Here is a 26,699-nt window from a genome sequence, read left to right as displayed (position 1 = left end):
CAGGCCAGGTGTTAGATCTGGAGGTAGGTGAGCACTTTGGAAACAGTGACCACAATTCGGTGACCTTTACATTAGTGATGGAAAGGGATAAGTATACCCCGCAGGGCAAGCGTTATAGCTGGGGGAAGGGCAATTATGATGCCATTAGACATGACTTAGGATGTGTTGGTTGGAGAAGTAGGCTGCAAGGGTTGGGCACACTGGATATGTGGAGCTTGTTCAAGGAACAGCTATTGCATGTTCTTGATAAGTACGTACCAGTCAGGCAGGGAGGAAGGGGTCGAGCGAGGGAACCGTGGTTTACCAAAGAAGTGGAATCTCTTGTTAAGAGGAAGAAGGAGGCCTATGTGAAGATGAGGCGTGAAGTTTCAGTTGGGGCGCTTGATAGTTACAAGGAAGCGAGGAAGGATCTAAAGAGAGAGCTGAGACGAGCAAGGAGGGGACATGAGAAGTCTTTGGCAGGTAGGATCAAGGAAAACCCAAAAGCTTTCTATAGGTATGTCAGGAATAAAAGAATGACTAGGGTAAGAGTAGGGCCAGTCAAGGACAGTGGTGGGAAGTTGTGTGTGGAGGCTGAGGAGATAAGCGAGATACTAAATGAATACTTTTCGTCAGTATTCACTCAAGAAAAAGATAATATTGTGGAGGAGAATGCTGAGACCCAGGCTATTAGAATAGATGGCATTGAGGTGCGTAGGGAAGAAGTGTTGGCAATTCTGGACAAGGTGAAAATAGATAAGTCCCCGGGGCCAGATGGGATTTATCCTAGGATTCTCTGGGAAGCCAGGGAAGAGATTGCTGAGCCTTTGGCTTTGATTTTTAGGTCATCATTGGCTACAGGAATAGTGCCAGAGGACTGGAGGATAGCAAATGTGGTCCCTTTGTTCAAGAAGGGGAGTAGCGATAACCCCGGTAACTATAGGCCGGTGAGCCTAACGTCTGTGGTGGGTAAAGTCTTGGAGAGGATTATAAAAGATACAATTTATAATCATCTAGATAGGAATAATATGATTAGGGATAGTCAGCATGGTTTTGTGAAGGGTAGGTCATGCCTCACAAACCTTATCGAGTTCTTTGAGAAGGTGACTGAACAGGTAGACGAGGGTAAAGCAGTTGATGTGGTGTATATGGATTTCAGTAAAGCGTTTGATAAGGTTCCCCATGGTCGTCTATTGCAGAAAATACGGAGGCTGGGGATTGAGGGTGATTTAGAGATGTGGATCAGAAATTGGCTAGTTGAAAGAAGACAGAGAGTGGTAGTTGATGGGAAATGTTCAGAATGGAGTTCAGTTACGAGTGGCGTACCACAAGGATCTGTTCTGGGGCCGTTGCTGTTTGTCATTTTTATAAATGACCTAGAGGAGGGCGCAGAAGGATGGGTGAGTAAATTTGCAGACGACACTAAAGTCGGTGGAGTTGTAGACAGTGCGGAAGGATGTTGCAGGTTACAGAGGGACATAGATAAGCTGCAGAGCTGGGCTGAGAGGTGGCAAATGGAGTTTAATGTGGAGAAGTGTGAGGTGATTCACTTTGGAAAGAATAACAGAAATGCGGAATATTTGGCTAATGGTAAAATTCTTGGTAGTGTGGATGAGCAGAGGGATCTCGGTGTCCATGTACATAGATCCCTGAAAGTTGCCACCCAGGTTGATAGGGTTGTGAAGAAGGCCTATGGTGTGTTGGCCTTTATTGGTAGAGGGATTGAGTTCCGGAGCCATGAGGTCATGTTGCAGTTGTACAAAACTCTAGTACGGCCGCATTTGGAGTATTGCGTACAGTTCTGGTCGCCTCATTATAGGAAGGACGTGGAAGCTTTGGAACGGGTGCAGAGGAGATTTACCAGGATGTTGCCTGGTATGGAGGGAAAATCTTATGAGGAAAGGCTGATGGACTTGAGGTTGTTTTCGTTAGAGAGAAGAAGGTTAAGAGGTGACTTAATAGAGGCATACAAAATGATCAGAGGGTTAGATAGGGTGGACAGCGAGAGCCTTCTCCCGCGGATGGAGGTGGCTAGCACGAGGGGACATAGCCTTAAATTGAGGGGTAATAGATATAGGACAGAGGTCAGAGGTGGGTTTTTTACGCAAAGAGTGGTGAGGCCGTGGAATGCCCTACCTGCAACAGTAGTGAACTCGCCAACATTGAGGGCATTTAAAAATTTATTGGATAAGCATATGGATGATAAGGGCATAGTGTAGGTTAGATGGCCTTTAGATTTTTTCCATGTCGGTGCAACATCGAGGGCCGAAGGGCCTGTACTGCGCTGTATCGTTCTATGTTCTATGTTCTATCTGAACCCTGGTCCAGCATTATTTGCTTTCTTTTGAATGAATGCTATAAGTAGTTTCTTCTTTTTCTCTTGATGGTCACAATTAAACTGACATTTAAAGTGAAGATTTGATGACACTTTGTAGAAGTATTTTTTTTAAAAAGATAGTTGCATGCCTGTTTTTAGAAAGATGTAGAACCATTCATTCAATGGCATCAATATTCAGAAACTCTGTTCTGAACGTGTATCCTGTTTCTCTCCTTGAAGGACTGGATCATAGCTCCCGAAGGATATGCTGCGTACTATTGTGAGGGAGAATGTTCATTCCCACTGAACTCATACATGAATGCTACAAATCATGCAATTGTTCAAACTCTGGTAAGTGCTGTCTAACCAGTGTACAACACAGGAAGAAATAAGGTGACATCTTACAATGTATGGAAAAGTAAAACCTGAAAATTCAAAACAGTGACCCCCCCCCCCCCACCCCCCCCCCCCCCCCCCCCCCCCCCCCCCCATTGCCACCCTTGATATTTCTTAAAAAATGCTGACATCAATTATGGACTCTTTACCTTCAGACCCTAAAGTGCAAGGTTGTGGAATACTCTACCAAAGTTAGTTGTCGGAGGAGAGATGTTAGCATTTAAAAATAGGTTAAATAGGCAGATGAAGGAAAGGAGAATAAGTGACATGGGAACATATGGCAAGATGGGGTTACAATTAATCATTTTTTGAGTGTGCAGCTGATTCATTTAAGTGCACAGTGTCTTTAAATTTTCTTCATGACCACACACACACGCAAGGTGCCAACTTGTGCATGTCCTGGCCAGGAACCCCTGCGTTGCTGCAGAGCTGTGCAGCTACAGACATAGAGGAAATATTGGTGCAGGATAAACACCAACATGGACTGGTTGGGCCTAAAGATAGTTTCCATGTTGTAAATTTAGTTCAACGCCATGTGAGTTCTTATCCATTTCTTTGATCAGGAAATAGACACAGGTGTTGGAATGTCTTTGGCAATGGCACAAGCCAGGCGATAGCAAATCAACATTTGATTTTACAGTCAACCCAAATTTAGTTTCTATTGACTTGCAAGGAGGCCTCCAACTCAATGTTGCCCATTTCACATTTCATCCAATGATTAAAGATGAAATTCACTCCAACATTGTCACTGCACCTAACTGAAGCATTGCTGCTGCAGTCAGGATCAGAAATCCCAGCTGGAAGAACACAAAATAATAAGAGCACAGAGAGTAGTCAGTGGCGATCACCCCAGAATAGCTGCTGACAAGAAGATCTATGCCATGGTCATGGTTTATCTAGAAGAGTGCAAATGGGGGCAGTACAATTGTCACCTATAGCTGACATCCGAAAAAGTGGGGGTAGAGGATATGATCTTAAATTATTGAACTTGACATTGAGTTGGGAAGGCTGTAAATGCCTACTGAAAGGTGAGGAGTTGTTCCTCAAGCTTATGCTAAGATTCACTGGAGCAGGTTAAGAGGTAGAGGCAGAAAGACCAGGATGGGACCAAGAATTGAAATAACAAGTCACTGGAAGTAAATGGAGGTGTTCCACAAAGCAATCACCCAATCAGCATTTGGTCCCCCAATGTACAGGAGAGCAATAAAAATAGTATACTAAATAAATATAAGTTAAAGCAAGTCGCTGTTTCAACTGGCATGATTTCCATTGTGATCTTCCCGCACTTAATCATTTTTTTGGAGGGAGGGCATGATTTGCACCGGCATTGAGAGGGCAGGGCCTAAACACGCTGACATGCCACCTCATTTTAAAGGGCGTCCTAATCTCAGAATAGCGCTGCAGACACCCCCTTTCTTGCTGGCTTCAGACTCCCCCCGCCCCACTCTCAAATCACTGAAACCAGGAATTCCCCCCAATCGCCAGTACCGGCACACACCCCTCCCACAGGAGGGTGGCATCCTGCTTGGAGGTCATCAAATACCCGATCCCCTCAGGGGCCCCTGGGCACTCCCCGTGGCAACGCCAATCTGGAAGTGCCAGGCTGGCACTGCCATGGTTCCGGAGGCAGTGCCTCATGTCTCCGACCACCCGAGGGCTACAACAGCCTCCAAATCTCCCAGCGTAGTCATCACATTTGGTCTCCATTTGTGGAGAGCTGCAGTAATTCGCGCCAGCCTCATGCTGCTGAAGGGTGGGAGATTGCGGGAACCGGGAGAACCCGGTTTAAAACAACCCTGCATATTATGTTAATCTGTTTCACACTCAACGAGGGCATGTACAAGATTACATCTGCTGGGAAGGCCCGGGTACATTGTGAACTGTTTCTTAGATAGATAGAGAAATACAGCACAGAACAGGCCCTTCGGCCCAAGATGTTGTGCCAAACTTTTGTCCTAGGTTAATCATAGAATTTTGGACACTAAGGGCAATTTTTCATGGCCAATCCACCCAACCTGCACATCTTTGGACTTTGGTCAAAATTTACTAGGCACAAATCCCGTTTCAGGGCTCACACAGTATTTTCCCGACATAGTGGGATTTGTGCCGGATAAAATCACCCCCAATGTGTTTAATGATGATGCCACACCAGAGTAGGCAGAAATGGCACAAGATGAAAAATTGGATCTGGAGGCTGGGAGGATTGAAGGTGAGGGCAGGGGGGGACCCTATCATGGTTCTGGGAGGGATGGGAAGGACTGAGAGTAGAAATGTAGGAAATGAACTGGACATGGCAAGGGCACTGTCAATCACGGTGAAGGAGAATTCTTGATTGAGATAAAAGGTATATCAATTCTTGGTTATAATTATATGTGTATGGATTCTGTTGCATGGACAGTGTGCATTGTTAACTATATTATGATTGTCCTTGAAATGCTGCTTTCTCTCTTAATTTTACATTCAGGTTCATTTAATAAACCCAGAGAATGTCCCGAAGCCATGCTGCGCTCCCACACAGCTCAATGCCATATCCGTGCTTTACTTTGACGACAGCTCAAACGTCATCTTAAAAAAATACAGGAATATGGTGGTCAGAGCATGCGGCTGCCATTAGCATAAGAGAGAAGAAAAAGCTGTATCTGATGGGTGTTGGAAAGACTGCAAGTCACGGATCTCTTGTGATAATTTAACTTGTCAAATCGTCTGAGGTTGTTTAAAGGAAAAACTAATTGTAAATTGAGAATTTTTTTAATGATCTTTATTTTTCAAGGCTGACTGTACATTAAGTCTTTGTATACTTAGAGTAAGAGCAGCAAAATTTCTGAGTAAGAATGGCTTCTGTAAGACCCACATTTTAAAAAGTATTTGCTGGTAGATTTGCAATTTTTAGTGGAGAAAGGACATTTCCTGACAATTGATTTATTCCTTTTCCATTAATTACTCAATCTGAGCAGGAAGAAAATCCATATACGATGTCTGAGGTGCAACATAACTGGATACTTCTGGGTTAATGCCCAACTGTGACCCCTAGGCTAGAATTTTACATTTAAATTTTGCACACGGGCTCGACCTGGAAGAACATAAAACTGCGCGAAAAGATGGCAGGCGCATTTATGTCCCAAGATCGTCGCTTCCTCATGCAATATTTCATTCAGCGGTCATATGTGCGACTCAGAGGCACACCCACCAAAAATAAAGAAGCAAATTTAACCTATTTAAACAGCAATTGACTAGGACTTTATGTTGCCATCTGCCTTTAGAGTTGGCAGGTGGGCAAGGCAGCCTCTATGTTTAAGTTGCAACCTCCAACCAGTACGGAATGGAAGTTGGGCTCAAATAAAATTAACAAATATGTCGGGAGACTGAGGTCAGTGCCTAGACACTGATGGGATAGTTTATCCACTGATCGCTATTTTTTACCAGTCAGGAGCTTCACAGCGGCTGTCCCCCTGAGGGAGCATATTGGAAGCACCAGCCTGCACACTCTCTTTTCTCTGTGCCCACCTTCTTCCTGCCCTCCCCTACAATGTTCACTCTTTCCCAGAGCGTGTTTCATGCAGGACGGCCGTTATTTAGTCAGATAGTATAATATTGTACTAATGACGCAATCTCACATCCACTCCCACCCTTGCCTACTTTGGTTGTGCCCCTAACATAAAATTCAAACCATAATCTCACTGGAGGCTCAGCAGTTCTGTGACTGACTCCATGAAAAATTCTTGAAATACAGGGAAAAAATTCACCACAAAATGAAATATATGCAGTTAATGTGCAGGAATGTTTTGTTTTTTCATGCCAGGGATACAAAAATCTCCAATTGCTATGAATATTAGATTTATAGTGAATAAAACTCAGTTGTCCATTGGATTTAGGAACTGGATTGAGGGAAATTTGGACGACTTTGATATGAAGTCTATGCTGAGTTAACTGATGTTGACAGAGAGGTGAGGGGCATTACATTTGGCCTTAGCACTTCCTGGAGGTGGAAGGGGGGAGGGGATAAGCAAGATTAATAGCAACCAGAACTCTCATTGGTGCATTCTGTCCAATGAAACCTGTTGAATCGTATTTAGGATAGGATTTCAGTTATGATCAAATGGCCTACATTTAGTATTTTGCCTCACTTAACAAGAATAGTATGAACTGGGGCAACACAGTGGCACAGTGGTTAGCACTGCTGCCTCACAGTGCCAGGGACCCGAGTTCGATTCCAACCTTGGGTGACTGCGTGGGTTTCCTCCACAGGCTTCAGTTTCCTCCCACAGTCAAAAGATGTGCAGGTTAGGTGTATTGGCCATGCTAAATTGCCATTTTGTATCCCTTAGGTTAGATGGAATTATGTGGACAGTGCAGGGGTATGGGCCTGGGTAGGGTGCTCTTTCAGAGGGTCGGTGCACAATCGATGGGCTGAATGGCCTCCTTCTGCACTGTAGGGATTCTGTGTTACTATGATTAGATCGTCATGTGCAGCGAGGGTCAGCGAGCAGCTTGGGGTAATTTCCAACTTCACAGTTTGAAGTGCACAGCAGATGGTCTCTGCCTCTGTAATGTGATGCCTCAGCCAACTTAGCATCCAGAAGACAAGCTTGAAAATGACACCCAGCAGCCTCAGAAGTTTAGTTGTGAAAACTGGAAAAATACAAATGAAAGTTGATTTTTGGCTGCTTAGTGTAAGCTGAATGGCAATTTTGCAACTGAGAAGCTCTGGCTTAAGTGGCCTGAGATATTCATAGTCAAGTCACCGGAGGAGGATTTTTCTGTTCCTTTGCGTGTAACCTTGCAGCATGGTTTTAATATTACAAAAAGGATTTGGAGGCACTGAGGAGATGTGAAAACGATACACAAGAATTATGCTAGAACTGAGGGAATATGCTTATTTAGAAAGGCTGAATAGAGTTGGACTCTTGTCTCTAGGAAAGAGAAGGCTTAGATGTGACCTAAAAGAGTAATTTAACAATTAGAAAGGGATTTAATAGGGTAGGTGTAGAGGAAATGTTTCAACTTGTGGGGAGACCAAAACCAGAGGCAGTCACCAATAAATCAAAAGGAGCATTCCAGAGATACATCTTTATATGGAACTCGGTGAGGAAAATTGAATACGTGCATTTAAATAGACAAATGATGAAGAAAGAAACAGTTATACTGATGGGGTTAGATGAAGTAAGGCAGGAGGATGTTTATAAACACTGGCACAGACCACAGAGAAAATAGGAGTAGGAGTAGGCCAGGCAGCCCTTCAAGCCAGCTCCACCATTCAATGTGATCATGCCTGATCTTCTATCTTAACACCATACTCCCATGTTCTCCCCATACACCTTAATGCATTTGGGGGTCTAGAAATCTATATATTTTCTTCTTAAACATATTTAGTGACTTGGCCTCCACAGTCTTAAGTGTTAGATAATTCCATAGGTTCTCCATCCTCTGGGTAAAGAGGCTGTTCCTCATCTCAGCCCTAAATGGCCTCACCCATATCCTGAGACTGTGAAGCCGAGACAGGCTCTGGACTCCCCCAGTCAGAGGAAACAACATCCCTGCATCCAGCCTGTCCAGTCCTATCAGAATTTTATACGTTTCAGTGAGATCCCCTCTCATTCTTCTAAATTCCAGTGAATACAGGCAGTCAACCCAATATCTCCTCATACAATAATCCTGCCAACCCACGAATTGATCTGGTGAACCTTCACTGCACTCCGTCTATGGAAAATATATCGGGCTGGATTCTCCGCCGGCAGGATGCTCTGTTTTGCCAGCAGCCCGGGGGTTTCCCGACGGCATGGGGCTGCCCCACAATGGGAAACCGCATTGACCAGCTGGCGTAACGGAGCATCCCGCCGGCAAGGTGAACCTGAACTGTGGCGCAGCAGGGCGGAAGATCCAGCTCATGTTTTCTTAGATAACAAGACCAAAGCTGCACACAATATTCCAGGTGTGGTCTCTCCAAGGCCCTGTAATGTTTTAGCAAGACATGCCTGCGCCTGTACTCACGTACTCAAGTTCTCTTGCAATGAAGGCCAACATACCATTTGCTGTACCAGCATAGTTGCCTTCATTGACTGGTGTACAAGGGCACTCAGGTCCCTTTATACATCAATATTTCCCATATTTCCCAATCTATCTCTATTTAAATAATACTCTGCATTCTGTTTCTTCATCGGAAGTGGATAACTTCACATCTATCCATGTTATACTGCATCTGCCATGCATTTGCCAAATCTTTGGGCTGAATGGCCTGTTTCTGTGCTGGATTATCTATGTAGTTCTATGTAATCAGAAACATAGGAATACAGGATTTAAGAGTAAAAATAGGCCAGTCAGCCCTTCAAACCTGCTCTGCCATTCCATAAGATCATAGGTGATCGGTTGTAGTCTCAACTCCACTTTTGCATCTGCCCCCATCACACTTGACTCCATGGTCTATCAAAAATCTGTCTAACTCTACCTTGAATAAATTCAATGAGAGAAAGACATTCTCCTGATCTCTGTCTTAAAAGGGAGGCCTCTTATTCTTGAACTGTATCCCCTAATTCTAAACTATTACACAGGGGGCACAGCAAGTCTCTCCCTTCCCCCATCTCTCCCACTGGGTGTGATTTTCCATGCCTCTCGCAACGTGTTTTCCATAGAATTCCTCCAGAGCAGCAGGTCAATTGGCCCATCAAGTCTTCACCGATCCTCTGAAAGACCCTACCTTGGCCAACTCCCTGTAACCCCATCTAGCCTGCACACCTATGGACACTAAGGGGCAATTTTATTCTGGCAAATACACCTAACCTGCACATCTTTGGACTGTGGGAGAAAACCGGAGCACCCGGAGGAAACCCAAGCAGACAGAGGGAGAACATGTAAACTCCATACAGACAGTCACCCAAGGCTGGAATCAAACCCAGGTCCCTGGTGCTGTGATGCAGCAGTGCTAACTACTGTGCCACTAAGCACCCCGTTCTATGCACCCCCACCGCCAGGAAACCCGCGGCGGGGTTCACCATCAGCAGAACCAGTACATCCCACTGGCGAGAATGGCCGGGAAATTCCGGCCAATGAGGTGCAGCCCGAAGCCTAGCATTGTATTTATATTTGCCCCTCCAGAAAGTTCACAAGTAACAATCCATCTATCCAAGGGGCCTCACGGTAGCATGGTGGTTAGCATCAATGCTTCACAGCTCCAGGGTCCCAGGTTCGATTCCCGGCTGGGTCACTGTCTGTGTGGAGTCTGCACGTCCTCCCCGTGTGTGCGTGGGTTTCCTCCGGGTGCTCCGGTTTCCTCCCACAGTCCAAAGATGTGCGGGTTAGGTGGATTGGCCATGCTAAATTGCCCGTAGTGTAAGGTTAATGGGGGGATTGTTGGGTTAAGGGTATACGGGTTACGTGGGTTTAAGTAGGGTGATCATTGCTCGGCACAACATCGAGGGCCGAAGGGCCTGTTCTGTGCTGTACTGTTCTATGTTCTATGATCAAGGTAAACTTACCTGTTTAATCAATATTCAGTATCTGTATATCTGGTTACCTGCAATAATTTGAAACTGTTCATTCCCCCTGAATACCAAGAACAAATAATCTTGCACTTATATGGCACCTTTACATTCTAAGGTGCTTCACAATAAAATAACACCAAGGATATATTAGAGTAGGTGACCAAAACTCTGGTCAAAGAGGTAGATTTTAAGGAGTTCTTTGAAGGAGAAGAGAAAAGTAGAGAACTGGAAATATACAGCGAGGGGATTCGAGAAATATACAGAGAGGGGATTTAGGGGCCTCACGGTAGCATGGTGGTTAGCATCAATGCTTCACAGCTCCAGGGTCCCAGGTTCGATTCCCGGCTGGGTCACTGTCTGTGTGGAGTCTGCACGTCCTCCCTGTGTGTGTGTGGGTTTCCTCCGGGTGCTCCGGTTTCCTCCCACAGTCCAAAGATGTGCGGGTTAGGTGGATTGGCCATGCTAAATTGCCCGTAGTGTAAGGTTAATGGGGGGATTGTTGGGTTACGGGTATACGGGTTACGTGGGTTTAAGTAGGGTGATCATTGCTCGGCACAACATCGAGGGCCGAAGGGCCTGTTCTGTGCTGTAATGTTCTATGAGAGTTAAGGGCCTAAACATCTGAAGACATAGCCAATGATTAAAATAGGGAATGAGCAAGAGGCCAGAGTTGAAGGAGCACAAGATCTCAAAGGACTGTGGAGCTGGAGGAGATTATAGATGTCAGGAGGAGCAAGGTCTTGGAGGAATTTGGATACAAAGATGGGAATTGTAAACTTGGCATGTTGCCAGATCAGGATATTCTAATTTTACCCTGATTTTCTTATTTACCCTGATAAGGGATAATCTAAAGCTGTCATATACCACTGATAACCTGAACCTACTTTTTATCCTGATTACCCAGGAGCAATCAAAAACATTACTATTACTCATGAGGGATTTACACTTAAGTTACCAGTCGGAAATGCCCAAATACTATAGATACCTCGAAAATGAGACTAATGTGAGATTGAATTTTGGATTAAATTTCTAATTGTGTGCAAACTCCAGTTCACACTGTTCTTCAGAAATCATTTACGTTCTAATGTTTAATTTATTCCAGATTTTGCAATGAATCGCGAAAAATCTCCACTAAGTTACTGTTCCACAAGCCTGTTCTAAATAAAGCAATCATCCAATCTTCCTGCTTTTTTTAAACTTTAATTTAAGATTAACGTCTTGAGTAACATTTTTAGGTACTATTTTCCATTTCAGACTTAACTTGGTCAGTAATCTTTCACAGATCAGTGAACCCTGCTATTTTCTGGCAATGCTACAATAGGTGCCACACACCACAAACACACCTTTGAATAGGCACTTGTTTACTGGGAACTGAAAATGAAATGAAAATGAAAATCGCTTATTGTCACAAGTAGGCTTCAAACGAAGTTACTGTGAAAAGCCCCTAGTCGCCACATTCCAGCACCTGTTCGGGGAGGCTGGTACGTGAAGCCTGGAAACTGCTTCATTTGAAGTCACATTTGTACATTATCTCTAAACTGTAATGGAGAATTTTACAGAAACCCATGAGTGATTCTCAAATAATAGTGCAAAGTGTGTCTAATCATATACTGTAGCTTGTTTGTTGTTGTATACAGGCTGCAGTTCCCAGTGGGAATTTAGTAAATTCACTTAGCGTAGTCACCCTATGCTTCTCTTCCAAAGAAGGATTGTTTGAAGGATGCATCTGCCTTTACACATACAACATATACATAGGCCAAGATTTTATGGGGGCTGGCCCTGTCCATTGGCTGGAAAGTCAGGGGCAACCTTGCCTAGGCTGATTATGGAGGCCCAACCCACCTTTACGTGCAGCAGGAAATTAACTGCTTGCAGTTGGGACACTCATTCCTTTATGGAAAATGAACTGATTTCCCCCCTCCCACCCTCCCCCAGAAGAGCTCCTGGCCAACTGAATGGGAGTGGTGGTAGCTGCAGGAACTGCAACCAGGCAGCAGTAGCATCAATGAAAGAGCGCTTGGTACCCAGGGAATTGTTGTCGGGTTCAACGGGGACACTCAGGCAGGTCTTGGCAAAAGGGTGGAGTGAGTCATTCTTCAGGGTAGATTGGTTGATATTGAGGGGATGGTCCTTGCCACAAATGGCCCTCCAAAAGGCATCATATGAAGCCGATCCACCATTGGTAAAACACCAGTAGCAGTGGCAAAAGGCCAATAAATGACCCTTAGTTGGCAATTTAATCACCTCAAGTGCCCACCACCACTCTCTGTGCTGCTGGTAAAAAGCAAGTGATGGCAGGAACCCCTTCAAATCTGATATTTTGCACCCTCCCTGTCTCGATGCTTTCAATGTCCCATAAAATGTTTGATATGGTGTCTGTTAACAGATCAATGTTAGTTGCATATTCAGACATATCTATGTGAACAGGCAAGCAATTTTAGGACTCTGATATAATGAAATATCATGGGCGTGATTCTCCCAAAGGGAGACAAAGTGCCAAAGCCGGAGTGAAAACCGGAGTGTTTCACTCCGGCGTCGGAGACCGCTCCTCGCCCCCTATTCTCCCACCCCCAGGGGGCTAGGAGCGGCGGCACGTCAATCTCGCGCGCCGGGTCTTGGCGCTTGCGTCAAAGCGGCGCCGCCTGAATGACGCGGCCGGCGGCGCCTGAATGACATCACCCGCGCATGCGCAGGTTGGCCAGCGCCAACCCGTGCATGCGCGGTTGCCCTCTTCCCCTCCACCGCCCCGCAAGACATGGAGGATTAATCTTGCGAGGCGGCGGAGGGAAAAGAGTGCATCTTTCAGAGACACCGGCCCGATGATCGGTGGGCACCGTTCGCGGGCCAGAGCCCTCCTGAGCGCCCCCCTGGTGCTCGATCCTCCTCCGCCCCCCACAGGCCCCACATGCAGCGGTCGCGCACTGTTCACACTGGCAGCGACCAGGTGTGGTTGGCGCCGGCATGAACCATTCGGATTAGGCAGGCCGCTCGGCCCATCCGGGCCGGAGAATCGCCGCTGGACAGGGGGGGCGATTCTCCGAGTGGCCTGTCGCAAAACGCGACACGCCGTTTTGGGGGGGGAGTGGGAGCCAGGGCGGCGTGGCATGAATCGCCCGGAATTCCCGCGATTCTCCCACCCGGCGTGGAGGTCGGAGAATCACGCCCCATGTCCCTTTATATAAATGGTCCTATGGGTAGAAACAGTCTGGGATTTGCAGGAGAATAACAAATTTGCCAAGCTCTGAATCAGACAATTTTGTGATTAGGATTTGGAGGGTGGAAGTTTTACGCTGTGTCCCCAACATGACAGATCGGAAGAAGCAAGAGCACAGCAGGAGTGGCTGCATCAGTGATATTGACAAACTGATATTTACACTGAAGATCTATGGATAGAATATCAACCATCCTGACTCGTCTGTGCACCAATGCTTCAGGCAATCACGGCAGAACACTGCTGACACATGTGTCCTCACTCAGAACAACTTTCCAGGTGAGCATGCATTGCCAGTAGTTGACAAGATGCCTGGCACTGGATGTTCACCCACCACCATGCTAATCCAGCGGTCAGGTTTACAACCCAAAAACAGTCCTGGTTTCCAAGAAGAAAACTAAGGTGAGAAGATTCCTCCCATCATAATTAAATATCACCCACCAAGATTAGAAAGGAGAAAATTGCTAGGCTTATGACAGTGAAAGGATAACAACATTGGATGTAACTCAGTACAGAATATCATAATTGTGTACTCAACTCATTTCTCCCAACACACACCCATCAGCCTATTGACTTTCCAGATATGCTACATACACCATATACACATTCTACTATTCTTGTTTATGCAGGATGACTTCGCACTGTAGCCGAAATAAGCCACCCAATAAAACCATATATCAGTATTTTACAGGCATAAAGATGTCAAGGGCCACCTATTATAAAACAAATTACAACTCCAAATAAGAAAACAATTGAACATTAAGTCAACAATTAAATTAGGAATAGGTATATCAATTAGTAAGATACCCTAGCATCAATCCAGAATAATTCCTCATATTATTCCAGATGACAAGCAAGCACTAAGAAGGTCAGGCTGAGGTAGCAGTTGAGCCTCCTTAATGTTGAGTGCCATCATTTCCTTTGGCCTGTACAAGCATATTGCCTGATCTTTTGCGTTGCCGCTAACAATGCCTTAATGCATCATCCGGTCCCCATTGGAGGGCAGAGTTTACCTTCTTTATTTTAAATGTATGGTATTAGTGGCAGGAATACCAGGCATCTGTGTCCAGTGGCAGATGTAACACTATGAAATATAAAAGCCTGCACCATCAGCTGAGAGATAGTGAGGTTGGAGTACATAATGTTACTCACGATTCTTTGTTTAAGCATATACACATGATGCTGATTTTAACATAATTCAGTGTGCGGTACAATCTAGCCCACCATCTTCATCTGTTTTTAGTTAAAATGCAGCTTGTGAGCTCAAATTAAAAAGGGATAATGTAGCCTATATTTTGGTTTTAGTCCAATATAAGTTCATTTTAAAATTCCTTCTTGACTAAAGCCACCAAGTCATTAAATGTGCCTGAATTTTCTGATTTGCAGTAACTCTGTTCAAAGTAAATCTAAGAAAGCAGATGCTTTTACTTGAGACCAAATAGTTTTGGTTGCTGTGTAATGGCTAGGATATGTGTTGTGTGTGTGCTGCGTGTATGTGTGTATGTTGTGTGTGTGATATTTCATGTAAATAGTTTTTCACAGAAGAAAAGAAATTATTTATTTCTTTAGTGGATTCAGATTCTTCCCTGTGACCCATACCAAGATGGGGACTTTTGCATTCTGGACGAAAAAATCCTTTCTTATTTAAAACCATATTTATTATAAAATGGACTGGCAGAATGTATATACAAAATACTGTTCCATCCCTCAATAAAGTCAAGTGTGTAACGGTTTCTTTGTTTCTCAAATACAGTGGTTTGTAAAAAATTAGTTGAATAAACAAGTCCTACTCCAAAAATATAGATGTCTGTCTTTTGTTTTATTTGCAATATGTTGTGGGCGGGATTCTCCTTTTGGAAGACTATGGATGGGATTCTCCATCGCGGGACACCCCGGAATATGTTCCCCAATGAGACGGAGAACTGGGCATTGGAGGAAAATCAGGGTCGTCGCCCACACAACGCTCCAACCCCTGCTGGCAGTGTGAACAAGGTCCACAATGCGCTCTGGCAGGGGGATGTAAATAAATGAAAATGGGTCTTAATGACCAATTCATTCAGCGGACAAAGCTCCCTATGCTCTGGTCTCCCACGATTCTCTGGTCCCATGGCTGAGAATCACGTGGGGGCGGATCATTTGAGATCTCCATCAGCATGGCCCTGGCATGGTGGACCTTGCAGTGCCCTTGCCCACCATGAGGTCCACCACGCCAGGGCCACGCTGGTAGAGATCATCCAAGCCCATCAGAGGGCAACCGCCCCCCCAACAATGCACTACCTGCCCACCCCTCCTTTACCAGAACCTCTCCACACACCCCACTGACTGCCCCCCCCCCCCTCCCCTGCTCGAACATACATATGCAAAACATCACAATCCCCCAACAAACACAAAGAAGAAAATTCCACCCACCATCCCCTATTAAGAACAAAGTTAACCCGGAAACATAACGGAGCAACGGCCCCAAAGTTAGTACAAAACCATGCATACAAAACCAGAAGGAAAAATAAATTTAGCAGCAGATCAAGTACACAACTACTCGCCCCAAGTTCAATTTCCTCCATCACCAGCCAGACCCCTAACCTTAACAAAGTTCATCGCCTGATTTAGGGGGACTGTCCCAGGGACCCCTGTAATAAGGAAATCCCCCCTGGGACATCGGTAATAGGGAGACCACCACAGGGACCAGGGACCCTTGTAATAGGGGGATCTTGACTTTGACTCCCTGTCGAAAGGAACTCCCTCCGCTAACACCCCCCTCTCCACACACACAGATCCCCCTCACCCCTCCACCCTTCAGAAAAGGAAATGAAATGTGTCTGGAAGCTATAGAGGAGCCCAGTGCCGCGTTTCATGACAGGCCGCGTGGAGAATCGCCGCTAGCCATTTCTAACGGTCGAGCGCCGATTCTCCGGCCCAGATGGGCCGAGCGGCCTGCCCAATCCGACGGTTTCACGCCGGCGCCAACCAAACCTGGTCGCTGCCGGCGTGTACAGCGCGCGAACGCTGCGTGTGCGGCCTGTGGGAGGGGGGGGGAGGGAGGATCGAGCACCAGGGGGACGCTCAGTAGGGGTCTGGCCCGCGATCGGTGCCCACCGATCGGCAGGCCGTCGTCTCTAAATGATGCACTATTTTCCTCCGCCGCCCCGCAAGATCAATCCTCCATGACTTGCCCATGGGGAGGACGGCAACCGCGCATGTGCGGGTTGCCGCCAGCCAACCTGCGCATGCGCGGGTGACATCATGTACGCGACACGGCGCCAAAGCCCGGCGCGCATAATTGACGCGGTGCCGCTCCTAGGCCCCTGAGGCTGGGAGAATAGGGGGCGAGGAACGGCCTCCGACGCCGGGGTGAAACACTCCGGTGTTCACTCTGGCGTCGGCATTATGGGCGCGATTCTCCGCACTCACGCCGGTTCGGAGAATAGCGGGCCGCGCATATTTTCACGGCGACGCAGATCCGACGCACTCCCGCTATTCTCCGAACCCCGCACAAACTACACGTCGGCATTCCCGGCAAAGGCCTCGAAAGCCCCCCCTGACACGACCAGAATCGCTACTTATTGGCCCCCGGCTATTCTCCGGCCCGGATGGACCGAAGTCCCGACGTCATCACGCAATGTTTTCACGCCGGCCAACACACCTGCTTTTCAAGTTCGTCAACCAGTCGTGCTGGCTGACGAGAGCTTCGAGTAGGTGAGCGCACCGCTCAGCGCACTGCTGGAGTCTGGCCACAACGGGGAAGGCATCCCCGAGAACGGGAGGGGGGTCCAGAGCGGGGGGGAGTGGGGGAGACTGAGGGGGGAGTGGGGGAGACTGAGGGGGGAGTGGGGGATACTGAGGGGGGGAGTGGGGGAGACTGAGTGGGGGAGTGGGGGAGACTGAGGGGGGGAGTGGGGGAGACTGAGGGGGGGAGTGGGGGAGACTGAGGGGGGAGTGGGGGAGACGGAGGGGGGAGTGGGGGAGATGGAGGGGGGAGTGGGGGAGACTGAGGGGGGAGTGGGGGAGATGGAGGGGGGAGTGGGGGAGACGGAGGGGGGAGTGGGGGAGACGGGGGGGAGTGGGAGTGGGGGGGGGGTAGGGAGAGAGTGAGCGAGTGACCCGTCCAACCCCGGTTACAAAATGTCTGCCACCATGCCATGGCGTGCCGGTCACGAGGACACGGCCGCTGGTTGCCCTGTGGCTTATGGCCACAGGCCACTGACGCACCGGTGAAGAGGACGTAGTTAACTGCCCGTTGGATGCAGAAAGTGACCAGGGGTTAGGCTGCCCGCGTGTCAGCAGCGCGACCAGGCCACCGGGACACACAGGTATCCCGTGGCAGGCGGCTGCCGAGGTGTCGACTAACCTCCGTCTAACATGTCCCGTTTCTCTGCCCCCCACCACCCTTCTGTAGGTTAGCACAATGTATGTGAACAGAACGGCTATGTTCTGCGCAGTGGTTGGGGCCGCTGCACTGCATTTGGAGATGCAGCAGCATCCACAGCCACAACCCGCAGTGGATGCAGGGCCAGCTGCAGCAGCAGAGGGAAGGGCCGAGGAGTTGCCAGTCGTCGAGCAGCATGGGGGGGAGGAGGAGGAGGAGGGGGAGGAGGAGAGAGAGAGGGTGCAGCCACGGCGCCAGAGGCGACGACCAAGGCCGAGGGTGTACCGTGCCCGGATCTCTTTCCTAACAATGACGGACATCACCTGCAGGAGGAGACTCCGGCTGAGTGGGCGGACGGTGATACATATCTGTCACCTCGTGGCGCACCTCGCCCCACGTGGAACGGGGGGAGGACACGCGATCCCGGTTGCCATCAAGGTGATGGTCGCTCTTAACTTCTATGCGACATGGGCAGCACGGTGGCGCAGTGGTAGAACTGCAGTCTCACGGCGCCGAGGTCCCAGGTTCGATCCCGGCTCTGGGTCACTGTCCGTGTGGAGTTTGCACATTCTCCCCGTGTTTGCGTGGGTTTCGCCCCCACAACCCAAAGATGTGCAAGGTAGGTGGATTGAACATGCTAAATTGCCCCTTAATTGGAAAAAATTAATTGGGTACTCTAAATTTATTTAAAAAAAGCTTCTGTGCGACCAGCTCCTTCCAGTCTCCGAGCGGGGACCTCTCCGGGATCTCCCATTCATCGGTCCACAGGTGTATCCGGGATGTGACCGACGCCCTCTATGCCATCGCCAATCGCTACATCACATTTCCCGAGGACCGAGCAACTCAAGACTCACGAGCTCGTGGATTTGCCAGCGTGGCCGGGATACCGATGGTGCAGGGGGCAATCGATTGTGTTCACGTCCCCATGCGCCCGCCTGCAGGGGACAGGGAGGTGTTCACAAACAGGAGGGGGACATACTCCATGAATATCCAGGTGGTTTGCGACCCCCACATGACGTTCATGAACATCTGTGCAAGGTTCCCAGGGAGTGTGCATGACTCCTACATACTGGCGCAGTCGTTCATCCCTGCGATGTTTGAGGGACGTCCCCCCCCGGCTGAGGGGCTGGTTGCTAGGCGACAGGGGTTATCCGCTGAGCTCTTGGCTGATGACGCCTATACGGAGGCCTCAGACCAATGCGGAAACCCGATACAACGAGGCCCATGCAGCAACCAGGGGTGTGGTGGAGCGCCGCCTTGGCCTCCTGAAGATGAGATTCAGGTGCCTGGACCGTTCCGGAGGGGCCCTGCAGTACCAGCCCGACAGGGTCGCTCGCATTGTTGTGGTCTGCTGTGCGCTGCACAACATCGCGATGCAGAGGGGAGATGTCCTGCTGCAGGAGGCGGAGGGAGAAGCTAGTGGCAGTGGTGCCAGCACAGAGGAGGAGGAGGAGGAGAGGGAGGAGGACGAGGAGGCTGGCAGAGTGGCGGGCGCAGCACGCAGACACGACCCAGGTGCTGGTGATGTCCAGGAGGCGGCACGACGGACCCGGCGAGGACGGCGAGCACGCGACCCCTTGGTGGCAGCACGGTTCACGCGTCGTATGCGACGTCCCCGCTGAACACCAAACCACCACCTGCATCGCTAGTCGTGCAGTGGGTCAACACACAACTGCCACCACCACAGCCCCCCCCCCCCCCCCCCCCACCCCCTCTCAGTGTACACTGCTCCACTTAGACATCACCCTTACCACTGGGTCCAGACGGTATGGCACAACATCGGTGGTTGTGTCAGCGGGTGTGATCAGTGCCAAGTGGAATGATGACAGCCCGCTCTGCGAAGAGCTGTGAGCTCAGAATCGTTAGAGAGAGTCTGACCCATGGCAATAGCTGAACCATCCACCTTGGTGGCCGCTGAGATCGTCACGGACACTCCATCACGTGCCCGCGTGGGCTAGCTGTGGGAGGGGGTGGGGGGGAAGGGACTGCACACCCGGCACCGAAGTTTCACCGCTCGTCAACCCCAGCGACACTCGGTCACCATCACGATTCCTGTGGCTGTGGAACAATCACACGGTATTACAAGTAAGGTGGAACAGTGCGTTTAATGTGAACAAACATTTACAGGTGCCCTAGCCCCTACAACTAAACTGTGCCCTTCACCCGTGCCAACTTACTCAGTGTCTCTCTTTGTTGCCTTACCACTACGTCTAAGTGATTCCCCAGATGATACAGCAGGAGTGGAGGAGGACTGCTGCGAATCGCCCCCTTCGACTTGTTTCTCCTTCGGCAAGCGTTTCCTGGGGCGACCCGGCCTTGATGGGCCAGGCTGCTCTGCGGGCATCTCAGGTGACGTTGTGCCACCCTGCTCTGCCTGCTGCCCACCCGATGCACCAAGGATGGGACGGGGGGGAGGCCGAGAATTCCGGGACGTCCCGTGATGAAGTTAATGGGACGGGCCCCGAAACCTCCCCCTCCCTCGGGGAGCCCGGTGGCCCCCGGGCCTCACTTTGGGACAGAGGTGCGAGCGGGGAGGTGCCTCGTCGCGCCACCGACACCTGGCGCTGCCAGTCCTGGAGGCCTGCAACGGTATCCACCAGGATCCGAAGTTTTGCAGAGACGGAGTCCAGGGAGTTAGACATTCCCGCCAGGAACTGTGCGATCTCAACCTGTGAGTGCACGACACCATCCAGCACATATGTCAGGCGGTTGATGCTCTCCGCGACTGACTGCTGGGACTGTGCCATCGACTTCTGGGACTGTGCCATCGACTGCTGTGACTGTGCCATGGCGTGCTGCGACTGGGCCATGGCCTGCTGAGACTCGGCCAAGGCCCGCAGCGCGCCGGCAATGTCGTGTTGGCTCTGGCGCATTGCTGCCTGTGAGAGGGCAACCCTGTCCAGGGCCGAGGATGACGCGTGCACATTAAGCCCAACGCCTTGCATAACCTGACTCATTGCCTCCACCGCGGATGCCACCCGTGCGGTGTCGGCCTGGGTTGCTGCCATGAGCGGCACCACTCCCTGCTCGTGGACGCGGTTCGACTCCTCTAACAGCGTCTGCAGAGTCTGGAAGACAGCCCTCATCCCGTCATTGTGTCCCTGGGTTTCTTGATGCATCGGCTGTGTGGGTGGGTTGAGAAAGTCCAGGAACTCGGAAAACGTCTGGGAGCCAGCTGCATGCTGGGCCTGGCCTGGCCTCCACCAGTCTGGGCCCTCGGCTGCTCCGACCTCCACCTGCTGTACCTGCTCAGCTGTGATGTGCGACCCAGACTGTGACCCAGGAGCCTCATCACTAAATAGCCCAACCGGGGTGAGTGTCTCTGGGATGGTGGATGGTGTGGGAGATAGCTGTGCCACAAGCTCGAAGTCGTCTTGGGTTGACGCGTCCTCTATGTCATCGGCCCGCTGAGAGGCCGCAGGGCGTTCGCGGGCCATTTCTCTCTCTTGCTCTGTCGCCGCCCTCTGGGCGTCCTGCTCCACAGTTTCGGTTGGGGAGGATGGGACTCCCCGCTGATCGGGCACCCTCTGTTGTGCGGCCCTGGGTGAGGTGGGGGCAGATGCCTGTGTCCTCCTGGAGGCAGACGGCCCTGGACGTTCGGCATCACGTCCTAGGGAAGAGAATGAAACGGGTTATTTAGATTCGCTCGGCCGGGCGCTGGACGGTCCCAGTGGGCAGGGTGTGAAGGGACAGAGGATGGGGGAGGTGTCCAAGTGGGCAGAGTGTGTGGAGGGACAGAGGATGGGGGAGGTGTCCAAGTGGGCAGGGTGTGTGAAGGGACAGAGGATGGGGGAGGTGTCCAAGTGGGCAGGGTGTGTGAAGGGACAGAGGATGGAGGAGGTGTCCAAGTGGGCAGGGTGGGTGAAGGGACAGAGGATGGGGGAGGTGTCCAAGTGGGCAGGGTGGGTTAAGGGACAGAGGATGGGGGAGGTGTCCAAGTGGGCAGGGTGTGTGAAGGGACAGAGGATGGGGGAGGTGTCCAGGTGGGCAGGGTGTGTGAAGGGACAGAGGATGGGGGAGGTGTCCAAGTGGGCAGGGTGTGTGAAGGGACAGAGGATGGGGGAGGGGGGGTGTTTGTCATGCAGGGTTGTCTCACTTGTTGCACCTCCGCCAACCTCGCATTGCGCGATCTCCCGGGTGGCAGATCCCCCAACAAGGTCCAGTGCCCTCTGCTCAAACGTGGTGAGGGGGTGCAGGATGGGCGAACCCCCTCCAGTCTTGTTCCGCTCACGGGTGTTGTGAGCGGTCTTGTCCTGTTGGGGGAGGGCGCATAGGTAGATCATTACAATACGGCAGGTATCAGCAGTCCATTCAGATACTGGCACAGTTTGGGGGTCAAGTTGTAATAAGACCATTGCATCTCTCCACGGGGGCCAGAGCGCTGGGTCTGTGACTACTTTGTGAACCACCCTCAACTCACTCTGCCCCAATCCCCCACCACCACCCGTGCCGGGGGGGGGGGGGGGGGGGGGGCGGGAAGGTGGGTGATTAAGTAAAGGGGGAGGGATGGTTGTCACCCGGGGGCACCCTCTTGGCACTTACCCTGGCAGCCCTGGTGAGGTCGTGCATCTTCTTCCGACATTGGTCTGCAGAGCGAGGGGTCTGCCCCACAGCACTGACGGCAGCAGCCACCTCACGCCAGGCCTGGCGTACCGCGCTGGCAGGGTGGCGATGCCCTCTACGCGGGCAGATGATGCCCCTCCTCTGCTCGATTGATTCGAGCAGCGTCTCCACGTCAGCCTCAACGAATCGCGGGGCTGCTCTCCTGAGCTCCGACATCCTGGCCTAGTCTCTGTGCTCGTCCGCGCCATTTTACGGCGTCGGGCGGCGTCACGTGGGCGTGTTCGTAGCGTCGCCGCGTTCCAGCGTCATCGCGCACGTGATTGACGCGGCCCCGTTCCTAGCCCATTTCCCGGACGTGAATACCTCGGGAAATGGGCCGTGTCGGGCCGTCGCAAAAGTCGGCCGCGATTTTCCGCGGGTGCGGAGAATCGCGCCCTTAGTCTCCCGATAGGAGAATTTCGCCCGTGATTTCACTAGACTTATCTCCCTTCCATGTACTTATCTAGTTTTATGTTAAATGCATTAGCGCTGCTCCCCTCAATTCCTTCAAGCAAGTATGACATGTAACACATGTCTCCAATGTTACACATTCTTATAATTAATAATGAAGTTTCTCCTGTATTCTTTATTGTATTTGTCATATCAATCACAAGTAATCACGAACCTATAAGAGTCTATCACAAATAGGCAGTACCATATACAGACCATGACAGGTAATTATTAACCAATTGAAATTTTCGGTGGCCGAGCAGGGGAGCGGCAGCGGCAGCTCGAGAGCAACGGTTGGAGTGGGGGCGGGGGAGTGTCGTCAGAGTCGTCGCGCGGGCCCCCCGCGGGGGGGTGGGTGAGAGAGAGAGAGAGAGAATCACGTGCCGGGTAAAATCGTTCCAAAATGGGAAGATTTGAAAAGAAATGGCGGGAAGGAATGGCGAACGGCCAATGGCGAAGAAGGGAAGCAGACACGAGGTTAGAGTGTGGACGCTGGAAGTGGGCAATGGAATCCTTTGATAAGGGCAATTCTTGATAACTAACATTGCCGTTCAGTGCTTCAATTATGTTGATGAACGATTTTTTTTGCACCCAGCAAGATTTGACAAATTGCAAGGACATTTGAATGGATGTTATTTGAAAGAGCTTTGGATTAGAAGAGCTTTATCCTCCAACAGGAATTGTGCCATTGGGCAACAGAGTGTGAATCATAACGGAATATATATTTTTTAAAAGGCCCCATTATAAACGAATACCACAGGGAGGTTGTCCAATTTTATCTCTCCCAAATAATTGTCATGGTGGACTCCAAACTTCAACAAAGCAGCTGCCAGACTTTCAGTCACTTCCGTTTTTATTTCGGATTTCCAGCAACTGCAGTATTTTGCTTTTATTATATATGTTGCGTTACCCCTTCTTGCCCGCTCCCTGCAATCACTGATCCAGTTCACCAAATCATCCTTGTCTCAATGCCAATGCTGGTAGAATTGTCACCACCTGGTTCACTTTTAATTATAGCAAAGTCTTATGCAGCTACTTCTGTTATCATCCAATATCACTGGGGGACTTCCGGTGGTGACATGTAGGAGGAGGTTGCATGTTGGGTAGCTCCCGCTAGAGTCCTTATTATTTTGGCCCTTTTCACCTGATTTTTGGGGCAAATTTGAATGCAAACTTGCCCTAATTTTATTTGGTTGGTAAAGGATGTCCAAGAACCAAATAAAGAATACTGGGAAGAAAGGTGCCAAAGCTTGCCCACCGGCAGAGTCAAGCACGGTGCAGAGTACAGTAGGAGGGAAGATGGCAGGGGCAAGCTTGCCGGGTGGAGCCACTCCTATTACCGTGGATACGTTGGTGGAGGTGATGGCGGCTGAATTCGAATGACAGTTCAGCAATCAAGTTGAAGAAATTGAACGGCATGGGAAGGAGATGCTAGAGATTCTCAAGCAGTCGGTGGAGGACTCACTGGCCCCGATAAAGGTTGCCTGAGAGCCCAGGCTGAGGATTTGGAAAATAGGTCGCAACGACAGAATATAAGGATCATGCGGCTGCTTGAGTGGGCAGAGATCCCGAGGCTAACAGAGCACTTTTCAATGTTGGCCGGCAATGCCCCCCCCCCCCCCCCCCCCCCCCCCACACACACTTTTAGCTCGATATAGCCCACAGATCGCTTTGGCTGAATGAGTCACCAAGAGCTGTGATAGTCTGTTTTCATAGCTACCTTCTGTTTTCATAGCTACCACACGAAGGAGAAGGTACTGAGATGGGCCAAGCAGGATCGGGAGGTGAGGTAGGATGGCAGTGGTATTTGAATATAACAAGCTGTTGCAGTGGAGCTGGTGAGAAGGCATGTGGCCTTTAACAAGGTGAAGGCAGCACTTTATAACAGCAGAGTGCATTTTGGAGTGGTCTACACGACAAAGTTGAGGATCACACATAACTCCAGGGATCACTTCTTTGAGATGGCGGCGGAGGCGTTCATGAAGGCTGAAGGCTTTGGACTGAACTGAAAATGGTGTGACTTTGCTGCTGCTGTTGGGATGGGTTTGTTTGGGATTTTTGTAGAAATAGGGGGTGTGTTTACTTTTTCTGTACATGGTTATTGTCAATTGAAAGAATGTTTGGGGGATTATTCTCTTTGCTTTGGTTACTTCTCTCCTTCTCTTGAGGTTCCATGGGTTTCTGAGGGAGTATGGAAGCACAGAGGGGATGAGAAGTTGCTGGGCTGGTGCAGGAGGCGGGGAGTTTCAATACTTTGAGGCGGATGTGGTGGGGTTGTGGGTTTGTTTTTCTTTTGTTGTCTTTTTGTGGGAGAGGGACTCTGACGGTGGGGGGGGGGGGGGCAGCTACCATGGTAGCAAACTGTAGTTCGTTAATAAATGGGAGCAAAGTGGAAAGGCTGCGGCCTGAACCCGTTTAGGCAGGTTTCGGCATCCTAGGAGGTGTGGATGATGGGGCGATGGGGATAGTGGAGATAGGTGGTGTTTCTTTTTTTTAAATAATTTTTATTAAGATTTTCAAAAACATATCAAAAACATAAAATAACAACAAGTAAACCGTATTAACAACAACAAAAAGAAAAAACACAATAACCCCCAAAAGCAACCCCCCCCCAGTAACTACAAAAAGAAGAAATAGATAAGCATCCGGCATATTCAATAAACACATATACACATTTCTCCCTTCCCCCGCAACAAACCCGCCCCCCCCCCCCCCCCCCCCCCCCCCCCCCCCCCCCCCCCCCCCCCCCCTCTCCCTCCCTCCCTTTGCTGCCTAAAGAACCCCTGTACTGACCCCTCAGGGCAAATTTCACCCTCTCCAATTTGATGAACCCCGCCATATCATTGATCCAGGCCTCCACGCTTGGGGGCCTCGCATCCTTCCATTGAAGCAAAATCCTCCGCCGGGCTACTAGGGACGCAAAGGCCAGAACACCGGCCTCTTTCGCCTCCTGCAGTCCCGGCTCCACTGCAACCCCAAAAATTGCGGGTCCCCCGCCTGGCTTGACCCTCCCCACCCCTCCCCGAGCACCTAGCACACCTGCCTTCGCCCCCGAAAAACCTACTCATCCTCGTCCCGGTCATGTGGGCCCTGTGCAGCACCTTGAACTGTATGAGGCTGAGCCTCGCACAGGAAGAGGCGGAATTCACTCTTTCCAGGGCATCCGCCCACGTCCCCTCTTCAATCTCCTCACCCAGCTCCTCTTCCCATTTACCCTTCAGCTCCCCCACCGAGGCCTCATCCACCTCCTGCATGACGTGGTACACGTCCGAAATCCTCCCCCCTCCAACCCACACCCCCGAGAGCACCCCGTCCCGTACCCCACGTGGGGGCAGCAGAGGGAACCCCTCCACCTGCCGCCTGTCAAACGCCCTAACCTGCATGTACCTAAACATGTTCCCTGGGGGGGAGCCCAAACTTCCCCTCTAACTCACCCAGGCTCACAACCCTCCCATCCACAAACAGATCCCTCAACCTCCTAATACCTACCCTGTGCCAGCCAAGAAACCCGTCATCGATGCTCCCTGGAACAAACCGGTGGTTCCCCCGTATCGGGGACTCCATTGAGCCCCCCACCTCCCACCTATGCCGTCTCCATTGCCCCCAAATTTTGAGGGTAGCCGCCACCACCGGGCTCGTGGTATACCTCGTTGGAGGAAGCTGCAACGGCGCCGTTACCAGCGCCTCCAGGCTCGTGTCCACGCAGGACGCCATCGCCATCCTCTTCCATGCTGTCCCTGTCCCGTCCATTACCCACTTACGCACCATCGCTGCGTTGGCAGCCCAATAGTACCCACAGAGGTTGGGCAACACCAGCCCCCCCCCTATCCCTGCCCCGCTCCAAAAACACCCTTCTCACCCTGAGAGTCCCATGCACCCATACAAATCCCGTAATACTCCTGTTGA

At 50.3% G+C, this 26,699-nt stretch overlaps 1 protein-coding gene across 2 annotated transcripts in view; it reads left to right on the top strand.

Annotated features, from left to right (window-relative positions):
- Window positions 1-8,562, top strand: part of bmp7b (bone morphogenetic protein 7b) — a 226,690-nt gene extending 218,128 nt beyond the window's left edge. For both annotated transcript variants that reach the window (XM_038802915.1, XM_038802914.1), the window contains 2 exons: window positions 2,537-2,647; window positions 5,157-8,562. In XM_038802915.1, coding sequence (XP_038658843.1) covers window positions 2,537-2,647; window positions 5,157-5,306 — 261 coding nt within the window. In that variant the 3' untranslated portion in view covers window positions 5,307-8,562. The remainder of the gene's footprint in view (window positions 1-2,536; window positions 2,648-5,156) is intronic.
- Window positions 8,563-26,699: the final 18,137 nt, after the last annotated feature.

This window comes from Scyliorhinus canicula, chromosome 7 (assembly GCF_902713615.1).
Source record: "Scyliorhinus canicula chromosome 7, sScyCan1.1, whole genome shotgun sequence".
Classification (NCBI taxonomy): Eukaryota; Metazoa; Chordata; class Chondrichthyes; order Carcharhiniformes; family Scyliorhinidae; genus Scyliorhinus; species Scyliorhinus canicula.
This window is presented reverse-complemented; position numbering and strand designations above follow the sequence as displayed.